Source organism: Barbus barbus, assembly GCF_936440315.1.
Source record: "Barbus barbus genome assembly, chromosome: 17".
Taxonomy (NCBI): Eukaryota; Metazoa; Chordata; class Actinopteri; order Cypriniformes; family Cyprinidae; genus Barbus; species Barbus barbus.
Genome location: NC_136745.1, coordinates 22,058,919 through 22,082,625, shown reverse-complemented (window position 1 = coordinate 22,082,625; position 23,707 = coordinate 22,058,919). Strand labels below are relative to the sequence as shown.

Genomic DNA, 23,707 nt, shown 5'->3' with positions numbered 1-23,707 from the left:
GGGGATGGGTGGGTTTAGGGATTAGGGGGTGGAGATGGGTAGGTTTAGGGGTGGGGATGGGTAGGTTTAGGGGTGGGGATGGGTGGGTTTAGGGATTAGGGGGGGGGAGATGGGTGGGTTTAGGGGTGGGGACGGGTAGTTTTAGGGGTGGAGATGGGTGGGTTTAGGGATTAGGGGGTGGAGATGGGTAGGTTTAGGGGTGGGGATGGGTGGGTTTAGGGATTAGGGGGTGGAGATGGGTAGGTTTAGGGGTGGGGATGGGTGGGTTTAGGGATTAGGGGGTGGAGATGGGTAGGTTTAGGTGTGGGGATGGGTGGGTTTAGGGATTAGGGGGTGGAGATGGGTAGGTTTAGGGGTGGGGATGGGTGGCTTTAGGGGTGGAAATGGGTGGGTTTAGGGATTAGGGTGTGGAGACGGGTAGGTTTAGGGGTGGAGATGGGTGGGTTTAGGCATTAGGGGGTGGAGACGGGTAGGTTTAGGGGTGGAGATGGGTGGGTTTAGGGATTAGGGGGTGGAGACGGGTAGGTTTAGGGGTGGAGATGGGTGGGTTTAGGGGTGGAGATGGAGACCTCCTAACTTCCTAACGGTATATTTTGTTAAATGGCAGAAATGTGGTGATAAAATGTATCTCTGTTTTTACCGCTCGGTTGAGTTGCCCAGTCAGGGTCAAATGAACTAAACACCAGCTGTACTCAGCAACGGGATCATAACTCGGTATAGCACTGCACAAGATCATAGATAAAGTTGTTGCTTTGTTTGAACTAAAACCAATGCTTTGTTACATATCACACCATATCATTTTAATAATTTGTTATATTATATTTCTGTTATATTGTCTAATATATATATATATATATATATATAGACTATATGCCTTTTACCTTACATTTTATCCAGATTGTCACTAATCTATTATTTATTATTTTTATTATTTGTAATGCAATTTAATAATTATTTTATTATGTTTATTGTTTTTATTTTCAAGTTCTTTGTTTTGATGTATTTGTTCATTTACTTTAAATTATTAGATTTCTATTACATTTAATGTAGATTTTTTTTTTTTTTTTTTTACAGTGGATTGTGTTATAATAAGAACAGTTTATATATATATATATAAATATATATATATATATATATATATATATATATATATATATATAATCATGGCTAAATCATGGGTATTGTTAACATATTCTACTGTCTGTAATGTTTTTATGCACAAAAACCTTAAACTTCAGTTGCACAAATGAAAAATTACATTAATGTTCATGCCGAGAATTACCCTAAAAGGGCAAGGCAACTGGTTGGTTGACTTTTATATCCGCTTAGTGAATGGGTCATCTGAAAAAAATAAAAAATAAAAAATAAAACTGAAAAGTTGCTCAGTGAGATGTCAGGAGCACAATTTTAACAATAAATAATTTTTTGCAAATGTATTTCTTAGTGTGACTGTTAAAGGGTTAAAAGCATCATATGACCTTTAAAGACAAGGTATTAAAATGTACCTTATGCAGTTGCAAGATGATGACGGTTCATTTATTTTTGTGAGGTGTGAAGACTGTTGTTATGTATAAACACTTATTGTTGCGGTCCCTCCCAGGGATTATTTCACAACGTTGCATTTTTGTTGCAGGTATGCTGCTGTAAATGTGTTGTAAACAGTACAACGAACATATCTTTCAACGTACTTATGGATACATTTTATTGTTGGTAGGACACTGAAATAATTAGCTAAACTTTATTAACTTTTGCTTTGCTTACAATTAACATTGTATTTTTGTTTATACTGTGCTGTTATTAATCCTGCAAACGCCCTAAAGGCCTCTAAGGTAACCAGAAGATGACTTCAACATTGTTTATCCTTTATTTATATTGTAAATGAAAGCTGGAACAGTTAATCCATTTCTAAAACTGTATATTAAAACTGTACCATGTTATTCATCCTCTGATTATCTAAATATGTCTCTGTCGCTTTAATAGACGAATTACTTCCCATCCGCCTCTACCATTTAAGGGCACATTTACATTTCTCGGCCGAGAAGTCTTCCTGGTTTCATGATATAGTAGTCTGCCTTCCCCTTTAAATGGATTTTGGACCAATGCAAAAGTTGTGGTCATCGGATCAAAATAACTAACAGGATTTCTCGAGGAAGAATAGGTTAGGAGGCAATCCTTGTCGTTTCGCCGCATCAGGTAAGCGACCTCTCCATGTTCAATCCGTCCTCCTTTGCTTTTCTTAAGGAACTGGAAATGACAAGCCTCGAGTCTGTTGTTGGTTAAAACACAGCTGTGTTGGAGCTACATAAGCATAAAGCATCAGCCTACAGACGTATTAGCAGGATATTAGGTATGTGGCATACTTTATCGAGACATTTTTTAAGGCAGCGATTAAAATGAAAGATCTAACATGCTCGATGACAAGTTTGTCATGTAAAACTGCAAATGTTTGAGCTGCGAATTTGTAGACTGAATCAACCTGACGCGCACAGCCGTGTTACTACATCCCCATTTTCAACATATTGTGACATTTCAGAGTATGTGGGATCGCGTTGTATTATGGCGAAGAAATACATGGCATGTCTCCAGAACAACAATTAGACTGCTTAATTTACACTATTATAATCCACTCTGGCATTCTTTCAATTTTAAGACATCAAAGCCACACACTAATTTTGTTTAATATGTTTCGACGCCTAATAGATACATGGTACACTATTAAGTTATTATTATTATTTTCATATTTGTATCCTCTCTTATAAACGAGAATTTGTTCCCACTTTAGACGTCTTGACCTTCTGACCTTAGATCTGAAATAATCTAATAATTAAGATCACTCTACAGTGTCATATTTTAGTAAACATTAAACATAATTGTATATTAAAATTAGTATTAATTGGTGCTGTCAAACGATTAATCGCATCCAAAATAAAGTTTTTGTTTACATAATGAGTGTGTAGTGTGTATATTTATGTATAAATACAAACACATGCATGTATATATTTAAGAAAAATATGGTATGTTTATATATTAGATATATTTTCAAAGTATTTACTGTTTGCGTGTGTATTTATATATACATAATAAATAAACAGCACACATACATATATTATTATTATTATGTAAACAAAAACTTTTATTTTGGATTTGATTAATCATTTGACAGCATTAGTATTAATTATCAAAAACAGTTTAAGATTATCAACATAAATAGTCCCACATATTGTGTTCCACATTTTCTTTCAAGAAAAGAAAATATAGAAAATAATTTATTCAGAATTTGCACAGAAGTTGTAGTGTTAAATAAAGTTTCTTTCTAGCGTGAAACCCCATAGAAAATTAATGGAAAATAAAACAGCTCGCAAATTTTGACCTCCTGATGTTGATGATAAACACTTTCTGAAGGTTAAGCATCTCTTCTCTCTTAGTTCTTAAAATAAAATGCTGCATTTTTTTTTTTTTTTTATTAGTTTCAGGCCCTGTTTTGTACCCTTTTTGTAGAAAGGGCATATAGTCGGCTGAAATGTCTGGATGTCTGATTCTGCTATGTAGTAATCCAGTCTAGTTGCACTATAAATATCTTTTAGTATTGCATTTTCAGATATAGTACCATTATTACTGGTGTGTGTTATTTGTTTTATTCCTACTCAACCCAGTAAACTTGCAAGCATTCTGTTGAGCTGCTCTGACTCGTCTGCCGGTGTTAAAGCAGGATAACCGGCTGTGGAATGGCTTTGCTGACCTTGCACAGAACGCCATCTATTTCCACACCGGTGAGTTTTATTGCGCCTAATGAAAATGTTAATTTCTAAAATGCTACAGAAGACACTCTGAACGCTTTGTGTGTCAGTTGCAGTTCTCCACACGTTCTTTCACCCTACTCCCACTCCGTCTATGTGTGTCCAGTTACTCTACACCTTTTTCTGTACTCAAATTTATGCATAATTAGGAGGAATGTCTTCTTGGTAGCGCGCCAAACGCTTTCCAAATTTGCTGTGAATCTGAATATGAGAATCCATTCCACGCTGTTCCAAAAAAAGCCCAAGGATTATATGAGGATTCTTCTAAAGAGCCAAAATGCCTGATAACTTTTATTGCTGTTCTTGAGTTATTGGACAATGCCAAGTAATTGTTCTCTGTCTCTATTGGTTGATTGGTAGGCTTTGAATTTATTATATAACACAAGATTTATTTTTCACGCATAACCCAAGCAAACTACGTATCTTCTATAAACACTATGTTCAGACTATTTTGAGTAAAGTCTCACAGGAGCTTTAACCTAAAACCTCATTGCCCCTCCTCTCCACCCCCTCTCTTCTTTTTCTTCTTGTCTCTGTCTGGACACGTCAGTCACATAAAAGGTAATGTTACTGTCTCCTCTTTCATTCCATAGTTGCACTGATAACAGCCTCTTTGGTGTCCTTCTCGCTGTCTTCCTCGCTCACTCTATTTCTTTCTCTCTGTTTATCGTCTTTAGTATGAGCTTCCTCAGTGTCTTATCAAACTGCCACTGCATTACAGTTGGAAATTTGGTCAAAATGCCTTATCATTGTGTTTACCGGTTTCCTTTTTTCTATTTTTTTTTTTTTTTTTTTTTTTACCCAGTCACTCTTCTCACAGTGAGTTATGGGTGAGAAAATAGGCTAAAAAGCCCTTCCCAGGTGCACGCTTTTTTTATTCAGCTGTTTTGGCAAAGATGATCCAGAGAAGTCAAGCTGAATCTCCTGGTGTCTGTTTGCCTCAAGTGCATCACATAATCAGTTCACCCACCACCCATTTTTAACATCACCATTCTCTGAACAAATCTTAGAGTTTACAGAGTCTTAGTGTTATAATGTCCCATATCTTCTAATTCAATCTGTTGTAATCAACTTAATTTTTATTTTTAAGGATGAGCCTATTCCAAGCAGAGGAAGACTTCAGAAAAGGTGATTGTTTGTGATACAGCTTTAATCATGCATGTGTATCTTAGTGTATATAGTGTTTCCTCCAGAAATGCGTAATTGATTAATTTTTAATTTCCGCACACCAGAGAAAGTTTCGCCTTGGTTAAGGGGGCAGTGCTCCTGGTGGAAGAGGAAGAGAGGGATGGATTACATGAAGAAACCATACCCTCTCTGCTAGGTCCTAGGCAAGGAGGCCGAGCCTCTGACACTCAGCGCAGACATTTGCATGCAATGATTTCGTTACTGCGACCAGAAGACACAGTCAAACTGGTTAGGATTTCCTCAACACACTCTTGTTTTACTACACTGCTTAGGGTCTCCAAATAAAACATAGCCTCTACAAATGAATTTTATAATCACAAATGACTGGAAAATTAATGGATATGAAAATATCTCATGCATTTACAGTATTTCTTGTCTTTTTGAGACTGATTAATGGAAGTGTTTGTACTTACTGCCTGCGTATGTTTAGACACCCATGTTTTGTATATGCAACGTCACAAGTTCTGCAATGTGGTTTCTGGAGACACTGCAGTTTGTTCCACCTTCTGCTATGCAGAAATGACCGTAGCTTTGTGTTGACTTTAAGAATACAGTTACGCATAATACAATTTACTAGGTAAATCTGTGTAATAAAAAACACCCAAAAAACACAATTATAGAACATCATGCATGGGTGCTGTGCTTGAAAAATCTTGAAAATGCTCAGTAATTTTAAATTATTCTAATGAATTCTGTGTCTGATTCAATTACAATGCACCTGAATTTCCCTTTCTCCCTACCTCAGGCTGTGCGTTTGGAGTCAGTGAGCCCAGTCAGAGTGAGGTATTTGCTTATAGCCGGCACGCTTAACAAAAAACAGGAGAGTCTACTACTTGGCATGGACTTCCCAGGGTCAAACAGGTAGCACGTCTTTATAAACTTAATTATTAAGTCATCATTAACAGCTTTTATTTCATCAGAGATAAATCCAGAAATATTCAATTGTATTTGGAACATACCTATTAAATATTTTTGTGTCTATTGTTTTATAGACTAAATACTGTTGCATTTTTAATAACATCTGTTCACAAACACAACTGAGTCAAGGAGAGTGTTTTTATTTTTAACATTCTACTTTTTTGGAAATGGAATGTGCAGTTATTTTACAAACATAATGCCAATGTTTAGTTGCAGTTTTAAAGGGATCGTTCAACCAAAAATGATATTTGTGTAATCATATTACTTTTCATTCTAAGCCTGCAATATTTTATTTCCTCTGTGAAACATAAAATAAGTTATTTTGAATAATGTTGGTAGCCATTGAGTTTTTGTGTGTCGACAAAAAATGCAGAGACATTTCTTCAATATTTTTTCATATGTCTAAAATATATTTTATGTTTTAATTTGAGGTGAACTATATCTTTAAATATAAACTTTTAGCACATTTTAAATAAAATAGCAGAATATTTCAGTAAGCCTGTCAAGACACTTCTCACTTATTTTCTCTCTCTTTACTCTTCCTCAGTGATGTGTGCACTATTGGACTTGTCTTGCCAATATGGAGTGACACACAGGTTTACCTTGACGGAGATGGGTAAGAACATAAGACTGAATCATTCTCACTAGAAGTCAACTAATCGAGTACAAATATATGATGATAATAGCAGGGAAAGCAAAAACAAGTGTTTGTGTTTGATTTTAGTACTATATGGAGCAATCTTGATATCATTATCTTATCAATGTCAACTCTCGCATACACTTTTTAATGCAGTTTGTAAATTGAAGGGAGCTCAAGTATAAAGATTTTGCTTCTTTAGAAAAATAGAAAACAGTCAACACAACTAAATATAACTGAACTGAATATAAAAAAGTAAATAACATTTGAAACAAAATAGAACTGTGCTTGGGTTGAATGGAAAAGTTTCCACTTTATAGTTTACCTGCACAGCTCTGCAGAACTTTAGACACCGTTAAAGCCTGTATTTAAAGCCTGAACTCAGCCTTAGAGTTCTGCTTTTCTGACAGCTTGTTTCTTTCGTTCTCTTACAGAGGTTTCAGTGTGACATCTGCAGAAGCGACACGGATCTTTAAGCCTGTGTCCATTCAGACGATGTGGTAAGTTTTAAAGCAGGAAATGCTGAGGAAACCCCAAATTTCCTCAACCATCAACGGCATACAGTGTGACTTTGGTCTTGCAGCCTTCACACACTTAATCTTTGTTTTCATCTGTAATGCTATTTTGCTATTTGTCTTTGTTCTTAATCAGCTGCATGTACCCTGTTAGACATCTGCCTAAAGCCTCCAAGTTAGCTCTGTGACTTGTAAATGTGTTTGTGGTTTGTCGATTGCTTATTCACAGCACTCTCTTGTATGTCACTCTCACTTTGCTCAAGGTCAGTGTTGCAGGCGCTGCATGGCTGCTGTGAACGGGCCGTGCGCGGGGCTGTCATACCAGGCTGTGGGCTGGAGTGGGCACAACATTACAGAAAGAATGTGGAATCTGACCAGCACTGCCTTAATGAATGGGCGGCCATGACTGGCCTGGAGTCGGTCAGGAGAGACACTGGAGCACGTTCATCGTCAAATCGGGAGTCAGTGGAGAAGGAGATCAAAGCCCAACTTCGAGATATCATGAGGACTGAGGACTTGGAAAACATTACCTCAAAGCAGGTAAAAGGAAAGAGAAGTATGGCTTTACTCTGCTTTTCAAGCAGTATCCCACAACATCACCAAGCTCTTCCCTCTAGTCACCTATAGACCACTTTTCATGATCCAGTCAGTTCCTGATGGATAATGGATTTCATGTTTACTTTAAGACTATATGTGTGCAAATATCATCGGCATTTTGAAATAAATAATACAAGTAAAACACCTGTTAAAATTCAGTACAGAAAATGACTTCACAGTACATTATGCTGTATTTTTTTTTTTACCCAGTATGTTATGATTGGTTAACTTTTTGCATATGTGTGCAACAAGTTTTTTTTTTTTTTTTTCCTTCCATAACAGGCATTTTGCAATGCCAACATTGCATTGCGACAGGTTGCACAATATTTCACAATTTGCATGTTTTTGCAGCTTATTTTTCAGTAAGTGGTCTGTGTGGACTGGATTTATTTAATATGACCCCTTTAAGGTTATTCAAAGTACACTTATATTTATTTATATAGATAGATAGATAGATAGATAGATAGATAGATAGATATAAATTTTGAAAGAATTGTCTTATGGTCACCATTTACTTCAAAAATACAGTAAAATATTAATATTGCGAAACTGTGAAATCGTTCCCATTGTAAATAGCTGCATTCTATTTGAATATATTCAAAAAATATAATTTTATTCCTGGCAAAGCTGAATTTTCAGCAGCCAGTACTCCAGTCTTAGTGTCATGTGATCCTTCAGAAATCATTCTGTTATGCTAATTTGCTGCTCAAGGAACTGTTTTTTTTGCAGCATTCTAGAAAATTCTAAAGAACAGATTTTTTTTATTTTTATTATAACCGCTTTTACTGTCACTTTGATAAATTAAACGTGCCCTTGCTGAATAGAAATATTAATTTCTTTCAAAGTAGGGCTGGGCAATATATCTAATATTAGCGATAATATCGCAATAATTTTGACGACGATGTAAAATTTGAAAATATTGTGAATATAGTATATTTCAAATTCAAGCATACTTTCCCAAAAGAACACGCTCAACGTCCAATATTACGCCCCCTTATGTATTGGCACGCAAGAGACGTGAGGTGGGGGAGGGTCCTACATTTGTTTTACCAGTTTTCATAATATAGACAGAGAGAGTGCATAAGTCTTTGGTATTAATATATATATATATAAGCAAGCCTATAATGAATCGGTACACTAGATGAGGTAAAATAAACTATGAGTCCACATTCTATTGATTCGTGCTCATGGTGGTGGAGCATCCATGGGGCACATTTCTCCAAATTTGCAAAATTAGCTAAGAAATACCTGTTCCAGCAACTAGCTCCCCATCTGAGACGGTTTGTAGTGCCAGTGGGAACATAGTTTCATGCCACAGAGCTTCTCTTAAACCAGAGACAGTTGACAGACCTGTGTTCTTAGCTAAAAACTTGTAATAAAAAAAAAACTTTATCCCAGTTTAATTATTTCCTCCAGTTGCACAAAGCAAATGCAAACATATCAAGATATATGTAGAATATCGTAAAATTTGGACAATATCGAGATATATATTTTTTTATATATATCGCCCGGCCCTAATTCAAAGAAAAAAAAAAACTTGACTGATCCCAGACATTTGAACAGTAGTGCAAGCCTGAGGACTCCGCTTTTAAAGACTCTCCTCTTCTAGAATTTACTCAAAGTTAATGTGCCTGGGCTTGTTGTCTTATCCAGAGAATCTTTGTGGTATGAACATCAGCAGAATTCAGGCAATCATTTAGTGAGAAGCTTGATTTGATGCTTGTAAGCGTTGTAAACCATGTGACTTGCCATTTTAATGTGATTTGTAACCCAAACCCATGATCGAGGAGTTCCTAGTACCATACAGTTGAGCTATAGTCATTCTTTCTGTTTGTAGGTGCGAACAGCCCTGGAGTCCAGAATAGGCATAGACATGAAGGACTACAAAGAGTATATTGACAATGAGATGATGGTCACAATGGCACAGATGGACAACCCTTCCAGAATCTTGGACTACCTTTACTTGGTGAGTGTTGACATTTGTCTTGTCTACTATACTGGAAATACACTGTCATTTACTTGTCCTTTTTTCCAAAAAGGGTTCTGAATGGAATGCTGCCAACTTTGAAGAGCTACAGAAGAACAAGTATACAAATTAAATTTAATTATGATTAGAATTATTAAAGATAATTTTATATTTTATTTAGTGGTCTAATAATTTTTTGTTTTTATTTTAATTGAAATAAGTTGTCCTTTTTAAATTTATTTTTTTCTGCAGCAGAAAAATAAAAATTATTATTGTTATGGTTTTTGTTTTTGGTAGTGTGGGCTACATCCTGAATGTTACCATGGAAATTGACAACTTTTTCCCAGAAATCTTCACCTATATGAATATTAGAGTTTACGATGTGGAAGCGACTGACCTACTCTCATACTGGAATAACACATACATGTTCATCAGTGAAGCAAGGTGCTCAACACACACACACACACACACACACACACACACTCTCTCTCCTCTTAGTTTTTGTGTTTGCAGTCTGCCTACCCTGAATCTTAAATGCATTGGTTTATATTTAAGCACACATGCAGTATGGTGTACTTAAAGGGGTCATATGACGTTGTTAAAAATATCATATTGTGTATTTGGTGTAATGCAAAGTTATGCATTACACCAACTATTTTCCACATACTGTACATTATTGTTGCTCCTCTATGCTCCGCCTTTCTGAAACACGTTGATTTTTACAAAGCTCATCGTTCTGAGAAGCGAGGCATGCTCTGATTGGCCATCTATCCAGTGCGTTGTGATTGGCCGAATACCTCAAGCGTGAGATGGAAATGTTACGCCCCTTACTGTATTGTGATGCCGTGTCACGGCACGACGACACAAAAAAAATAAAACCATAAAACAATAAAATTATAAATGAGGCATTTGTTGAATCCAGTGGGGACACAATTACTGATTATAATGACTTATACTGTCTTTTTACGCGGCGCGATGTAAACATTACAATGGCTGCATTTGAGATCGGAGAAACGACAAACAACAAGCGCTACTCTACACTGCTCAAAACTCGCATTTGAATCGTCAGTGGCAAATTCTTTAAATAAGAAAACTTACTTAGGCTGTGCTTGCAAAGTTGCAATTGCCCCACTTTATAGAAACAGCCTTTGTGCATGGATGGCAGGCTACTCCCAGGTTCAGTAAATAGTCATCTGTAAAATGCGCTGCACTCACTCTAATATTTGGTTTGAACTGTTCTGGAACAGTGTTGTAAATACTTAACCACTGATTTCTAGTTGTGTCCTCTTTTGGAAGCCCAAACAAAGTAGTTTCGCTTTCACAGCGTCTCCAGGACATGGCAGCAACAATACTACAGCGAGAATAATTGTTCTGCCCTCTTTTTTTGCATATGCATTTGGGCGGTGTTATGCAAATCTTCCCACACCGTGATGTAGACATGTGGGGGCATGTTTAAATGAGCCATTTTAGGAGGGCGTGGTCAAGTCTTAACCAAAGACTATAGAATACCCAAGACATGTCACTCGTATAGTTTTGAATGGGGAAAAATGCAACACTCAATATGACCGCTCAATCGCAGGAAGCCCCGCCTTCTGAATGAAAGAGCCAATCACTAATCAGTAAAGACAGCACGTCACTGCAGCTGCCGTTAGAAGTCCCGGTTGCTATAGAAACAGTCAGCGTTCAGAGACGTGCACTTAGGACTGCGCATGCGCACTGGCTGATCTAGCCTGAAAAATAAGCTTTTTATAACGCTATTTGAGCCAAAGAAACAATATTTATGATACAGTTGTTGTCAGATTTCTTTGGTGATTTCAAATATGAACTTTAATTGTAAGCTTAGTGAACAGTATTGGAGAATTTGATGTTTCCCCATTCAAAGAGATAGGAGCTGCACTTGGATGCCCGAGAGGCGTTTCAAAGATGGCCTCCGAGTGACATGACTTGTCTTAAAGAGACTTTGCCTTAACTATTATAAAGAATATCTCTTTGGTTTTGAAACTTTAGTCTTTGCAACTTCAGGGATCTCATCTATGCACAAACAGCTTGTAACACTCCAAAGAGAAAGGAAAACTTGAAATCGCATCATATGACCCCTTTAACCCCCTATGAAAAATATTGTCTTTTTTTGCTTTGTCTCATTCTAATATATTATGTGTTGTTGTTTCGTACTGATGATGATACAGGAAGAGTGGACAGGCCATACTGGTACATTGTAAGATGGGCGTCTCTCGCTCTGCCTCCACAGTAATTGCTTACTTGATGAAGCAGCAGGGCTGGACATTAGACCAAGCCCTCAACCATGTGAGAGAAAGACGGTCTATAGTGCAGCCCAATGAAGGTTTCCTCAAACAGCTGCATACGTACAGCGGCATCCTCAGTGCCAGGTGACTTGCACTCTCATAATGGTGCTGTATTTAGATCAGTCTTCATACTTGCACAAACAAGCATTCACACAGAAATACTGACATTTTCCACTTGGTAGTATCTCAATGGATGTTCAGGTACAGACAATTCAAGTCAAGTCTGGTGTATTGTTCAACCATGTGTGTACATGAGGGAACTGAATAGCGCTGATACACAAACTCATCTCAAACAGTCACAGCTATGCAAGTTTTGGGATCTTGAAAGAAGACTCTTATGCTCACCAAGGCTGCATTTAAGTGATCAAAAGTACAGTAATATTATGAAATATTACAATTTAAAAGAACTGTTGTAATATATTTTGAAATGTAATTTACTTCTGTGATGGCCAAGCTATTTAGCAGTCATTACTTCAGTCTTCAGTGTCACATGCTCCTTCAGAAATCATTCTTATATGCTCAGGAATTATACTTTTCTTTTTTTTTTTTTCTTCATCAGGATACATTTTTTAGAAAGTTCAAAAGCAGCAATAAACAGCATTTATTTGAAATAGAAATCTTTTGTGACTTTCATTTAGCAGGGATGCACTGAATTAATCAAAAGTTAATTTCTTTCAAAAGAAATCTCACTGACCCCTAACGACTGAATTTCATTGAACAGTAGTGTATGCATTAGCAAGCTTTCTGAAATACTATATTCTGATTGGTCAGCTGCAGCATAAACTGTTTACTACAATTATATTTAAATAATAGACTTCCAATATATGTATAAAATACACATTCATAGACACAAGTTGTTAAATGCCAACTTTCTGCAGCATATTGTGTGCAGAAGAAAAATTTGCCAAAATGTAGTGGAAGTATTGTCAGCTGCTGTCTCTTTCTTGACTCATTTAGTTGGGCTGTCAAGACACTTTTACACAGAATTGGACAAAAATGGATAAATAGTCTTTAAAAAAAAAACTGTGCTAAATTGAAACCACTCGCAGAATTAAATCAATTTTTGTATATACTACTGTATTTTCATATAATATTTGAAAAAAAGCAGTACAGTGTACACTTGAGTAACAAGTTCTGAATTTAATTTCTAACGTCACATTGTATCATGCAGTAAACAGCGCCACAGTGCTCTCTGGAGGAAGAAGTCCAAGTCAGAAGTCCACCAGCCATCTGACCACAACGAAGCAACTACAGGTAGTGAACATGAGCAGAAAGAGGAAGACTCGGAGAGCCCAGAAGAGGAAAGCAGTAGTGAGGAGGAAGAAATAGATGTAAGAAAATGTCATGCAACGTTTGATTTTTGATGCATCTCAGTATCTCTTTAGTTTCCAAATTAGTTGTACCAAAACGTATATGAAGAGTTTATTTGCAAAAACATAACTATTTTTTCAAAAATCATGTTTTTTATGTTTTATTTTGTTAGTTAGCTGTATTTTTTTAGTTATTTTTTACCTAAGCAAAATAACACGACTGCAGTTTGATTTAGATTAATTGGGATGCACAATGAAAAAACATGATTTCTGGGAATTGTTAAAAATGGAGATATCTGTTTTTGCAAATGAACTCTTCATATATTTATTTCTATGTCTCCTGTAATTCTCAGGTCTTTGATGAGCAGTCGGATGAGAGTGTTCCCGACACATCTGGGGCAGATACAGCTACATCCAACCCACTGATTACTGTACAAGAAAGTGATAAGGTTAGAGTTCTCAGAGGCCGGCAATTTAAATTCATTACGCTTGACCATTTTAAAGGCCTTCCAGATGTTAATGTGGTATTCTTTACTATTGCACCATCCTGCATCATATTTGCTGAATGAAATCCAGTACTTGTTTCTTTCTACTTCTGGGGTGCTGGTTCCAAAAAATTGTGCATCTTTTCTCTATCACATCACACTTTCTCATGGTATATCATTTGACATTGCATTGGTATGGGTGAAGAAGTCTTGAATTATCCCTTAATTACTATAAAGACATGATTCCTATCTTCCTCTGAGACTGGTTACAACTACTTGTTCAGGTCTCAGCCGATTTCCACATATATGAATGATTCTGAAAATACAATTTGTTTGCTTAATCCAGATTTCAAGGTTAGAAATTATGGCCAGTAGCAGAAGAAAATGCAAACGTGACCAAGATGTTTTCTGTATCTATAGTCTTGCTTTAAGATTAAAAACTGTACATGATGGAAAGTTTTTATTGGTATATTTGAACTCTACATCTAATTTGGTAATATTAAGCCTTTTTTGAAAAATTTGCTGATTTAATGTTTTTCAGGATGCAGGGTGTTTTTTTTTTTTTTTTTTTTTTTTAAATAATGGTTTGTTTTCGTGAAGCAGTTTTTTTTTAAATGTTTGCAAAACCTTAACCCTAGGTGTCACGTAGCCCCAGCAGAAGTGGCAGGATGGATTTGTTCTCTCTTATGCAGTCTATTCAGCTTGACGATGAGGACAGAGGCCTAGATAAAGAGGTGAGGAAAAGAAAGTCTTGGTTAGAATGCAAAACTTATTGATAAATGTATAAAAAAAATCAAGTGAAAACGCATGCAAACAAGCATTAACTGAAGAATTCCTGTTTAGTTTGTCACTACCTGTCAGAGACTTTCTCCTGCACAACGAAGGCGGAGTCATGGAAGAAGAGGCTTGACTTATCAGAGAGCCCATGTTGATGTTGATGCTCCTGAACCAAGCAGCAGACAGTCACAGAACACAAACCAGGACGAAGCTGGTCTCTGAAGCACTTAAAAAAAAAAAAAAAAGAATTATGGAGAAAGACGAATATAAAAAGTGATAAGGTGAGGAAAAAGAACACAAACCATGATGCTAATATAAGAGACACTCTTGCACAAGTCTTGTCCTTCTGATTGTATCATTCTAAGTTCGATGAGGAGTCATTGCAGAATAAATTAGGGAATTTATTCATGTAGTTGCCGTATTGAGGCTCATTTAGGTCATTTCACTTCGAGGCAACACATAAAAAAGCACATGGTTACATATATTGGATATCTCACAGATTTTTCCCTCACCTGTCCATCTAGCCCAAAACTCATAAACTGTGGTCAGTTTAGGTGACTAAAAAAAATCAGCCACCACTTGTCAAGTGAGTATTGATAACTGTTTTCCTCAGAGCATTATCATTCAAAATGTCACATTGTGCCTTTTGAAATCTCTGTATCCTTTGCACCTTCATACTGAGCCATAAAATTCAGTTTACTTCACAGATTTTAATATGGTATTATAGTGCGAGTGGAGTATTTCTCTATGGCTGTTATCGCTCATGTCATTATACAGAAACATGAACTATTCCTCTTGATAGCATTGTTTCATGTTGTTTTTAATAAATGAATAAGAGTGCGATTCACTCTTTTAGGAGTCCTATGCAATAAATCTACTTTATAGCTGTTTCTTCTCCATGAATGTGAAGCCTTATGCTGCCTCTGTGGAGATCAGTAGGTGAAAACGTGTAGAGAAAGCATTCAACTTTTTATTATTTCATAAATACTACCATTCACAACTTTGGGGTCAGTAAGAAATCAGTGCTTTTTATTCAGCAAGGATGCATTAAATTGATAGAAAGAAACAATTCTAACATTTCAAATAAGTGCTTTTTCTTAGCTTTCTATAAAAATGTATCACGGGTACCATAATGTTAGCATGATGTTGATGATAATAAGAAATGTTTTTGAGCAGCAAATCAGCATATTATAATTTCTAAAAGATCATGTGACACTAAAGACTGGAATAATGGCTGCTGGAAATTCAGCTTTGCCATTTCAGAATTAAATTACTTTTTAATATATATTTAACTAGAAACCAGTTATTTTAAATTGCAATAATATTTTGCAGCATTACTGTTTTTACTGTATTTTCATCAAATAAATGAAGCCTTGGTAAGCATAGGAGACTTCAAAAGCAAAATGTTACCGACTCCAAACTTCTGAATGGTAGAGTAGTTTCTAGACCGTGATGTAGCTACTCATGCTATATCATATCTTTTTAACACTTGGAGCTATTTTAATGTCTTTTTAAATTAAGCAGATGTTGTTTAATATTTGTTTTAACCTGCACAGTATGCAGGAAACAAAACCTGAGAAGAAACCTGATTATTCTCCTAAAAAATGTGCCAGTTATTTAACCGTCTCTGCTGTTTCAATCATTCTGCATGATGGTTCAGTGCCTTTAGTTGATAGAGGTGGACCAAAATAACTACATTTGTTGGTTTTAATATTCGTGCAGTTAAAACTAACACAATTAACTCCTACATAATACATGTCTTTAGCCCTAGATAAATTGACCTAGTTTATTTGACCTAGTTGATTTGTGTTTTTGCATGGTCTCAAGTATCAGACTGTATGCTGTTTGTACTGTATGTAAGTCTGTCTTTGTGAAGCATGAGTCCTGTATGTATAAAGTATAGCTATACAATCTGCTGTAAAACATTTGTTGAAATGTGTATACTGTCATTGCACAAAGTGCCAATGTTGTGAAACCAAAGTTATGTTGTGGAATGTTTCTACTATTGCGGCACCACTGGTTCTGCAGTTATTTTCCATGAGAATGTCTTGTGTATTAGCGATAGATGATGACCTGCAGCTTTCAAAGTGCTGATTTTCCTCACCTAATGTATAATGTGCCATGCCTTATCAACTTCAAAAAGATTGATACATTTTATTATGAAACTCACATTTCCATTGTTGGTATCAGGTGGCGTTAAATATCAAGTCAAGGTTGCTGTTGCTTTTTCTATTTATGACTGATCTGAATATGTATCTTTTTAATTTGATACACAAAGTTGTCTGTGCTATAAAAATTAAAAAGAATTTATAACAGGGGCTTGAGAAATATCTAATGGAAACTCTCATTGATTGTTTTTGTATAATGTAGAATGTTTCAGGTTGTAAGCTATTCCTATTCTTCTTAATGCTACTGTAAAATTGTGTGTGCATATTTATAGCTGCATGTACATACGTTAATATTCATATATACTAGTGCTTTACATATATTACTGGAAATGTGTCTTTACTAAAATTTCAACTACAGCAACTAAGCTGTATACAGCAATACTAAATTATTTGGCCAGATAAACAGGGCGTACGTTATATATTACAGCTAAACAATAATGAATGTGCAGTGGACTGATTAAAAATCAAGCCAATACAACTGTATCAATCCTGAAATATGAGAAATTAACTCTGTGTTAGTCAAATGGATTGCAGAATTGTAGTGCACAATTTATTGAAATATTTTAAAATATGTATTTTAATAATGCACCAAAGTGGGGCCACTACTAACTCACATAGACTACTGTTCAAATGTGTAGGGTCGGTAAGATTTCTAAAATATTCTTGAAAGAAGTCTCTTTAGCGCAACAAGGCTGCATTTATTTGATAAAGCAAAAACCGTATTATTGTGAAATACTATTACAAAATAACTGGTTGCTGATTTGGTGCTTAAGAAACATTTATTTTCAATGGTGAAAACAGTCCTGCTGTTTAATATTTTTGTGGAAACCATAGGATTCGTTGATGAATAGAAAGCTTTTACCTTTTGATTTTTTTTGTCCCATTACAAATGTATATATTCTTACTTTTGACCAATTTATCACATCAGGCTGAGGAAAAAAAATAAACTATTAAACAAAATCATACTGGCCCTAATTTTTTTTTTTTTTTTTTTTGCACAGTAGTGTCATTTACAACAAAGTATTTTGTATTTTTTCTTGCCTGAAACACATCAGGAAAATAATTGTAATAACTTTACAAATACTTTAAAAAAAGTAACTGAATTATCTTTAGTTTACAAAAATCACGTTTGTATCAAACTGAAAATCATTTCAAACCAAAGATTTATATCCCACTAATCAAATTACTACATTGTGTCAAGGACCCTTCTGTAATCGACTCAATAAATACACAGTTTGAATGTGAGAATATTTATATTTACAGACAAAAGCCACATTTCAGCACAGTAATAATAATAAAAAAAGAGACGTTGCAACTCAAATGAATTTTCGCCTTGGTTCACCAATCATGACGCCACCCTCTTTCATGGCTGTCCAGAATGTCTGATTCTGCAGTGGGGAAAAATGGCATGAATTATGCATTTCTACCATTAATGTATAATACCTAAAAAGTATTAGGAAAAAAAAAAAAAAACTCACCGACTCTGATCGAAACTTCCACGGTACCTCTCGATAAACAATGCGTGTGATGCCTGCTTCACAACACCGCTGAGCAAGCACCTCACCTACGGCACGACAAGCTGCTACAGAGCGTGTGGAGCCCAGCTCACGCTTCAATGCCCACTCCTTCGTGGAGCAGGACAGCACTGGATCTACTGAGTCACTCGAGTACACCTCAGCTGTGATGTGATGCTGTGTGCGTCTGAACACCAACCTGAGGGAGGAACAGCATAGAACAAAATAGCATCAGTTCAATATCCATGCATGCACAGTGCACATTTGTATTTCTATCTGGAAAAGGCTTTTAAGATGCTACTATAAGAGCCGTGCTCAGCAAAACTTTGTAGATGTTTTATTATTCACATCTAGCTTTAGTCCTTGGAATGCTGACAAACCTGTGATAATATTGTCTAGAGGGCCACACTGTAGCCCAGCCTCGATCCTTCACTGCCAAGGCCATCTGTTCCAGGTTTCTTGGGTTTCGGTTAACAAATGTTTTATTGATGGCTTCATTATCACTAATCACTGGTTCTGGCTCAGGTGCTGTCTGACTGTATTTCCGAGCTGGTGGGAAGAGACACATCATAAATATTGTTTATGAATTAAATCTACAGATCCTTCGAGAGGTGATGCTTTCGTATCCGTGTTTGATTTTATTCTGGATTCTTTTATATACACATTTGTATGTGGAGGATGTGTGGGGGGAAATAAAGCTGTTCAATGTAAAACAAATAAAATGAAAAATTAACTATTTCTGTCAATCAAATAAATGATAGGCCTAATGATGACCACTTTGAAACTCCTTGGCACAAAAGGTCAAATGTACTTATGAACTGTAAACACATCTTTTAAGTGAACGAGTCGTTCAAAAGTCACCCAGTTGTTAAAATATAAGAAAATAAGATTATATGTTATTTATTGCTGGTAAGAAAAATAAGAGTCAATTTGAGTGGGGAAATTCTTGAAATAGTTCAGTATAAGTAATGGAAACGTTTTGATAAAGGGACTCAAGATTCGAGTCACTGGGATGAATCAAAATAATATTAAATCAGTTGTTTTCTTTTCTTGTTAAATTACTTCATTTACGGATTGTTCTCTGAGATTAGAAAAAAAAAACAGATACTCGTTATAGAGAGCAAATAGTGTATCTACTGCTTTAAACTCGTTCTGCGTCGCCCGTATTAATGTAAACACATGCAGCAGAGAGGAAAAGATCTGTAACTTACATGATTGACAGTGACTCCACGCCGCTGCAGCCGTAGATCTCTGACATTGACCCAGCAGCGTGCGGACACCACTGAACAAAGCCATTGCACTGCTGTACAAAATACCTTTAATTCTGGTGACAAATTATAGTCGTTGTTTGTAGTTTCTGTACAAATGGAGACAGCGTGACCCTTCGTATATTATTTAAACGATTTGACCACTTTCTAGTGCGCAGCCATGTTGATGTCACACTAAAACTGTTCCGTGTTTCCGAGAAAAGGTTTGGAGTTCACATGGGTTCCGCTTAGAAATCGATAACATTTCCATATCAGGAAAATGATCAAATTTTATAAAATTTTTAATACAACAAAAATAAATAAGAAGGAGACTTAAGGTATTTAATGAAACATTCTTTAAGATCCTTAAACCACAATTATTAAAATGGTAGAGTAATCAGATATTATTATGCTGTCCACAAGATGGCACAAGTACACTTCATTCAAGTAAAGAAACCTGCTACATCACTAAAGTAATAAAAAGTGCCATCATGGATTTTTGTCCACGTATTATGGTAGTAAATAAAATTACATAAAAGTAAGTTGAAATCAAGGTTTAGTAGGCCTACAGTCACACGACTGCGCATTTAATAAGGCAAAACAGCTTATTCTTTAGTTTAATTTGTGATTAACCGTGTGAATCAACATACCCTTGCACCTGCTGGTGAAGTTCATTTAAAACACATCCAATAGTTCAAATGAAACGGTATTTTTCTCTCACAATCTCCAGCTTATTACAGCCCACTCCTACATTTTCAGGCAGCGGTGGGCTCACCTCTGGACATTAAGGGATTTTCTGCATGGCTTGCCATTTTAATTTGGTCAGTTTGTTTGTGCTGCACTTTCAGCATGCTGTGAAGAGGCTGTGCCCCTAGATAAAATAAATGGATCTCTTGCCATTTGAACAAGCATGCTCCTGTAACCCAAATCCTTGCTCTCAGCAAGAGCTATAGCCTAATAGCATTGAACAATTCATCCATATGCTCCTTCAGACTATTAGAAACCTTACATTTGGGGAGGGGTGCGCAGGTGTGCAAATCATGACCTTACACTCTCCTCTATATTGTTTTCCCCCTCCTCTTTAACAATTTCCTTTTCATACACCCAGAGATTTTTAATGAAAGGATTTCTCTGTCCTATATAAATTCCACCTGCAGGAATATCCAACTTGAAGGACCAAAGACAAATGACTTTACTATTGTACATTCACAGATAAACAAAATATAACTCTCTCTTCTGCAATAATATTGAGAGCCTCAAGTGGAAATAAAATAATAGAATGAAACAGTCTAGCATTCCAGGTCAATAATTGGACGTGATGTGTGTATATGTATCCATATCCAGATGGCTACTCATTCACACAAACACAAACCTTGTCTGCTACCTGCTCCACTGCTTCATATTGACAGAACTAAAACTGAAAATCAATGGACTCAGTAGATACAAAAAATGTCAAGGTTTGTGCAGAACTAAGGAAAAAATGTTGAATACAACCTTTCTTTCAAGATCTTTTGAGCAAAATAGAATGCAATGCGACAACATATATATATTATTCAAAATATTAAAATTGCTGTCATGAGGAATCAAATTTTCTTTGAAGTGATTGATGAACAATGCCATTCAAAAGTTGGGATTGGTTAGAATTTTTAGTCTCTTATGATCACAAAGAATGCATTTATTTAATCAGAAAGACATCGAACACATAATAATAATATAATACTTAATAATAAATCATATTTAATTTTATAAGTTATTTCTGGGATGGTAAATCTAAGTTTTCAGCATCTTCAGCTATTATATATGTTCTGCTCAAGTAACATTTATTATTATTATCAATGGTGAAAACAGCTGTGTTATAATTTAATATTTTAATAAAATATTAAAATATAGAAATAGAAATAGAAAAATAAAATCCATGATAACATTTTTCTTTGATCAATGGAACGTTAAAAAACAGCATTTATTTCAAATTGTTTTTTTTTTTTCATATTAATGTAAAAATCTTTACTGTTACATTTAATTAAAGTCGTGACGTAATTAATTCATCCTTTCTGAATAAAATGATTAATTCCTTTTAAAATCAAAGATTGGGACTTCAAACTCCCTCACACCCCTGTCTCTGTACAAGAACTTTATTGAAACTAAGCTGCTAAAAACATCTGAACCTCCACAATTTTTTTTTTTTTATCTCAGACAGATGAATGCATCAACATAACTGCCCGTAATATCCACACGTCAAGGATGCCTATTTGATCACAAAATTGGCTCGCTCACTCAGTTATGGTGATGTACAAAAACAAATGTGACGTAAAATGGAGAATGGCATCTCATTATTTCGGTTTGATTCCAACAGTTTGTGTGGCTTGGATTGTTTGGAATATGTAATGCAAACTTTGCAAAAAGGCTGTTATTTAAGGAAGGCGGGGGTTAAAAACTATATTGAATCTGACAACAAACCCATTCACAATCAGAGCTAGATAAAGCTCTCAGTTCTGTCATTCATTCCACATGCAAAGTGGTTGTTTCTTAAAGATGGCACAACATTGCCGTTCAAAAGTTTGGATTCAGCAAGATGTTCAATGTTTTTTAAAGATGTATCTTTTGCTCATCAAGTCTGCATTTATTTGATCAAAAATAAAATATTAAAAACAGCAATATTGTGAAATATTATTACAGTTTAAACCAACAGTTTTTATTTTATTTTATTATACTTTAAAATATAATTTATTCCTGTGATGCAAAGCTGAGTTTTTCATCAGCCATTACAGTCTTCAGTGTCACATGATCCTTCAGATATCAGTCTGATTTATTATTAATATGCTGATTTAATATCAATGTTGGAAACAGTTGTGCTGCTTAATTTTTTAATAAAATTAACCCAAAAATTTAATTAAAGTGGTCTCGACATTTTTAAGAAATATTTTTTAATGAAGTAAATATGCTAATCTACTGTCAAACACCCTCTGGCTCTCTCACCCTGATTGAGATTCTTCATTCGATAACACATGCCTACCTAGATATAAATCAACTTCAGTCAGTATAACTAGGAAGAATGAGCTATTATTCACAACAAGGTCATTTACAACACTTGTGAGAAAACGAGTGCAAACAGTGTGCCTTAAATGTTAAATACCATTCATTATATATTATTGACATAATGAACCAAGGTTCATTTTTTTGTAGTTAAAGAGCTTAGCATTTTATCATGCTCATGGTGAAGGAAAGAACGATACTGAGGAGAGACGTGAATGAGGCTGGCTGCAAAACAGAAGTAACACTTGTCTGGAATGTGTTGGAGATGTGTTGCTATGCAACAGGGATTCCACAATGGTTACCCAGACATGGTTTGACTGTGTAGATGATGGTGTGGGTGAGGAAAAAAAAGTGACAGCCTCCCACATCACCACACACACACACACACACACACACACACACACACCTCAGCTCTGTTTGAAATGTCAAGAGCACACACATACACACACACACACACACACACACACAAAACACAGTGTCACTTCAGGAAAAATCTGATTCATATTCTCCTTACGCCTCAAAACATGATGTTTTCAAAAATAGAGGTTAACTTCTGCATATTCACTCAAGGGCATGCATAGACACAGCAACAGTTCTCACAATAAAAACATAAAGCCCTATTGGAAGAATGGGGATATTAAATCTAGAGGTGTTCAATGATCAATAACAACCCTGAAAAGACCCCATTCAACTAAATCTTGTGAACATTCCAGCAACGCCCTGCGATCAATAAATGAACAAAGTAGAGTTTTGCCAATGTCCTCTGAGTGGCAGTGTGTCTCACTCATAGACTGTAAAAGGTCTCACTGAGCTGTCTTTGAGCTTGACCACCTGTTTAAGGCTTTCTTTTTTATATGTTTGCTGTGATTTTCCAACACACTATTTCAGTTTTTAAGAAGAGAAAGCTGCTAAAAAATATAACATTTAGTATACAGGACAAATGGAGGGTGTTTTCAAAAATAGGGAGTTTGCTTGATTATCCATGTTTTTTAATAAAAAAAAGTAAATGTGTACTATATCAAATATAATGCATCAAGCTTTTATTTGTATGTCTCTCAATCATCGTGGCGTTGCATTGCATTATACTGTATGTTTTACACCAGAAAAGGCTGCAGGGCTTTGATCATAAAACTAAGCAGTTAAATATATAAATATAATTAAATATCTTACTAAGACAACTTACTGGGAGGAGATATAGAGTGCCAACTGACATTTATGTATTATACGTATTCTGCTATACTGTTTTAAGGTA

At 35.6% G+C, this 23,707-nt stretch overlaps 2 protein-coding genes across 7 annotated transcripts; one reads left to right on the top strand and one right to left on the bottom strand.

Annotated features, from left to right (window-relative positions):
- Positions 1-1,980: 1,980 nt before the first annotated feature.
- LOC306883523 (protein phosphatase Slingshot homolog 3-like) lies at positions 1,981-17,596 on the top strand. 6 transcript variants are annotated; one of them, XM_079438828.1, is made up of 16 exons: positions 1,981-2,193; positions 3,654-3,770; positions 4,888-4,925; positions 5,030-5,213; positions 5,731-5,846; positions 6,451-6,519; positions 6,975-7,040; positions 7,319-7,595; positions 9,490-9,618; positions 9,692-9,738; positions 9,916-10,062; positions 11,805-12,005; positions 13,093-13,252; positions 13,585-13,680; positions 14,355-14,450; positions 14,560-17,596. In XM_079438828.1, the coding sequence occupies exons 2-16, from the start codon at positions 3,726-3,728 to the stop codon at positions 14,713-14,715; spliced, it is 1,827 nt and encodes a 608-aa protein (XP_079294954.1). In that variant the 5' UTR covers positions 1,981-2,193; positions 3,654-3,725; the 3' UTR covers positions 14,716-17,596. The 6 variants fall into 6 exon arrangements, with proteins under 6 accessions (XP_079294954.1, XP_079294957.1, XP_079294959.1 ...); XM_079438831.1 differs by having other exon boundaries at positions 2,087-2,193; positions 3,710-3,770; XM_079438833.1 differs by having other exon boundaries at positions 2,087-2,193; positions 3,707-3,770.
- A 60-nt stretch (positions 17,597-17,656) lies between these two features.
- Positions 17,657-19,627, bottom strand: LOC306883489 (large ribosomal subunit protein uL18m-like). The gene is made up of 4 exons (XM_079438780.1): positions 19,387-19,627; positions 18,556-18,724; positions 18,140-18,374; positions 17,657-18,049 (listed from the first exon to the last, which is right to left on the bottom strand). Exons 1-4 carry the CDS (start codon positions 19,469-19,471, stop codon positions 17,978-17,980), a joined length of 561 nt encoding a protein of 186 aa, XP_079294906.1. The 5' UTR covers positions 19,472-19,627; the 3' UTR covers positions 17,657-17,977.
- Between the last annotated feature and the right edge of the window lie 4,080 nt (positions 19,628-23,707).

Excerpts from the sequence above, each read along its gene's own strand:
- LOC306883523 (XM_079438828.1), top strand. The coding sequence starts at position 3,726 with ATGGCTTTGCTGACCTTGCACAGAACGCCATCTATTTCCACACCG. Across the intron at positions 12,006-13,092 it reads AGCGGCATCCTCAGTGCCAG|TAAACAGCGCCACAGTGCTC; the intron begins GTGACTTGCACT and ends TGTATCATGCAG. Across the intron at positions 13,681-14,354 it reads CTGTACAAGAAAGTGATAAG|GTGTCACGTAGCCCCAGCAG; the intron begins GTTAGAGTTCTC and ends CCTTAACCCTAG.
- LOC306883489 (XM_079438780.1), bottom strand. The coding sequence starts at position 19,471 with ATGGCTTTGTTCAGTGGTGTCCGCACGCTGCTGGGTCAATGTCAGAGA. Across the intron at positions 18,725-19,386 it reads GTGGAGTCACTGTCAATCAT|CTCGGAAATACAGTCAGACA; the intron begins GTAAGTTACAGA and ends TCTTCCCACCAG. Across the intron at positions 18,050-18,139 it reads GGAAGTTTCGATCAGAGTCG|AATCAGACATTCTGGACAGC; the intron begins GTGAGTTTTTTT and ends TCCCCACTGCAG.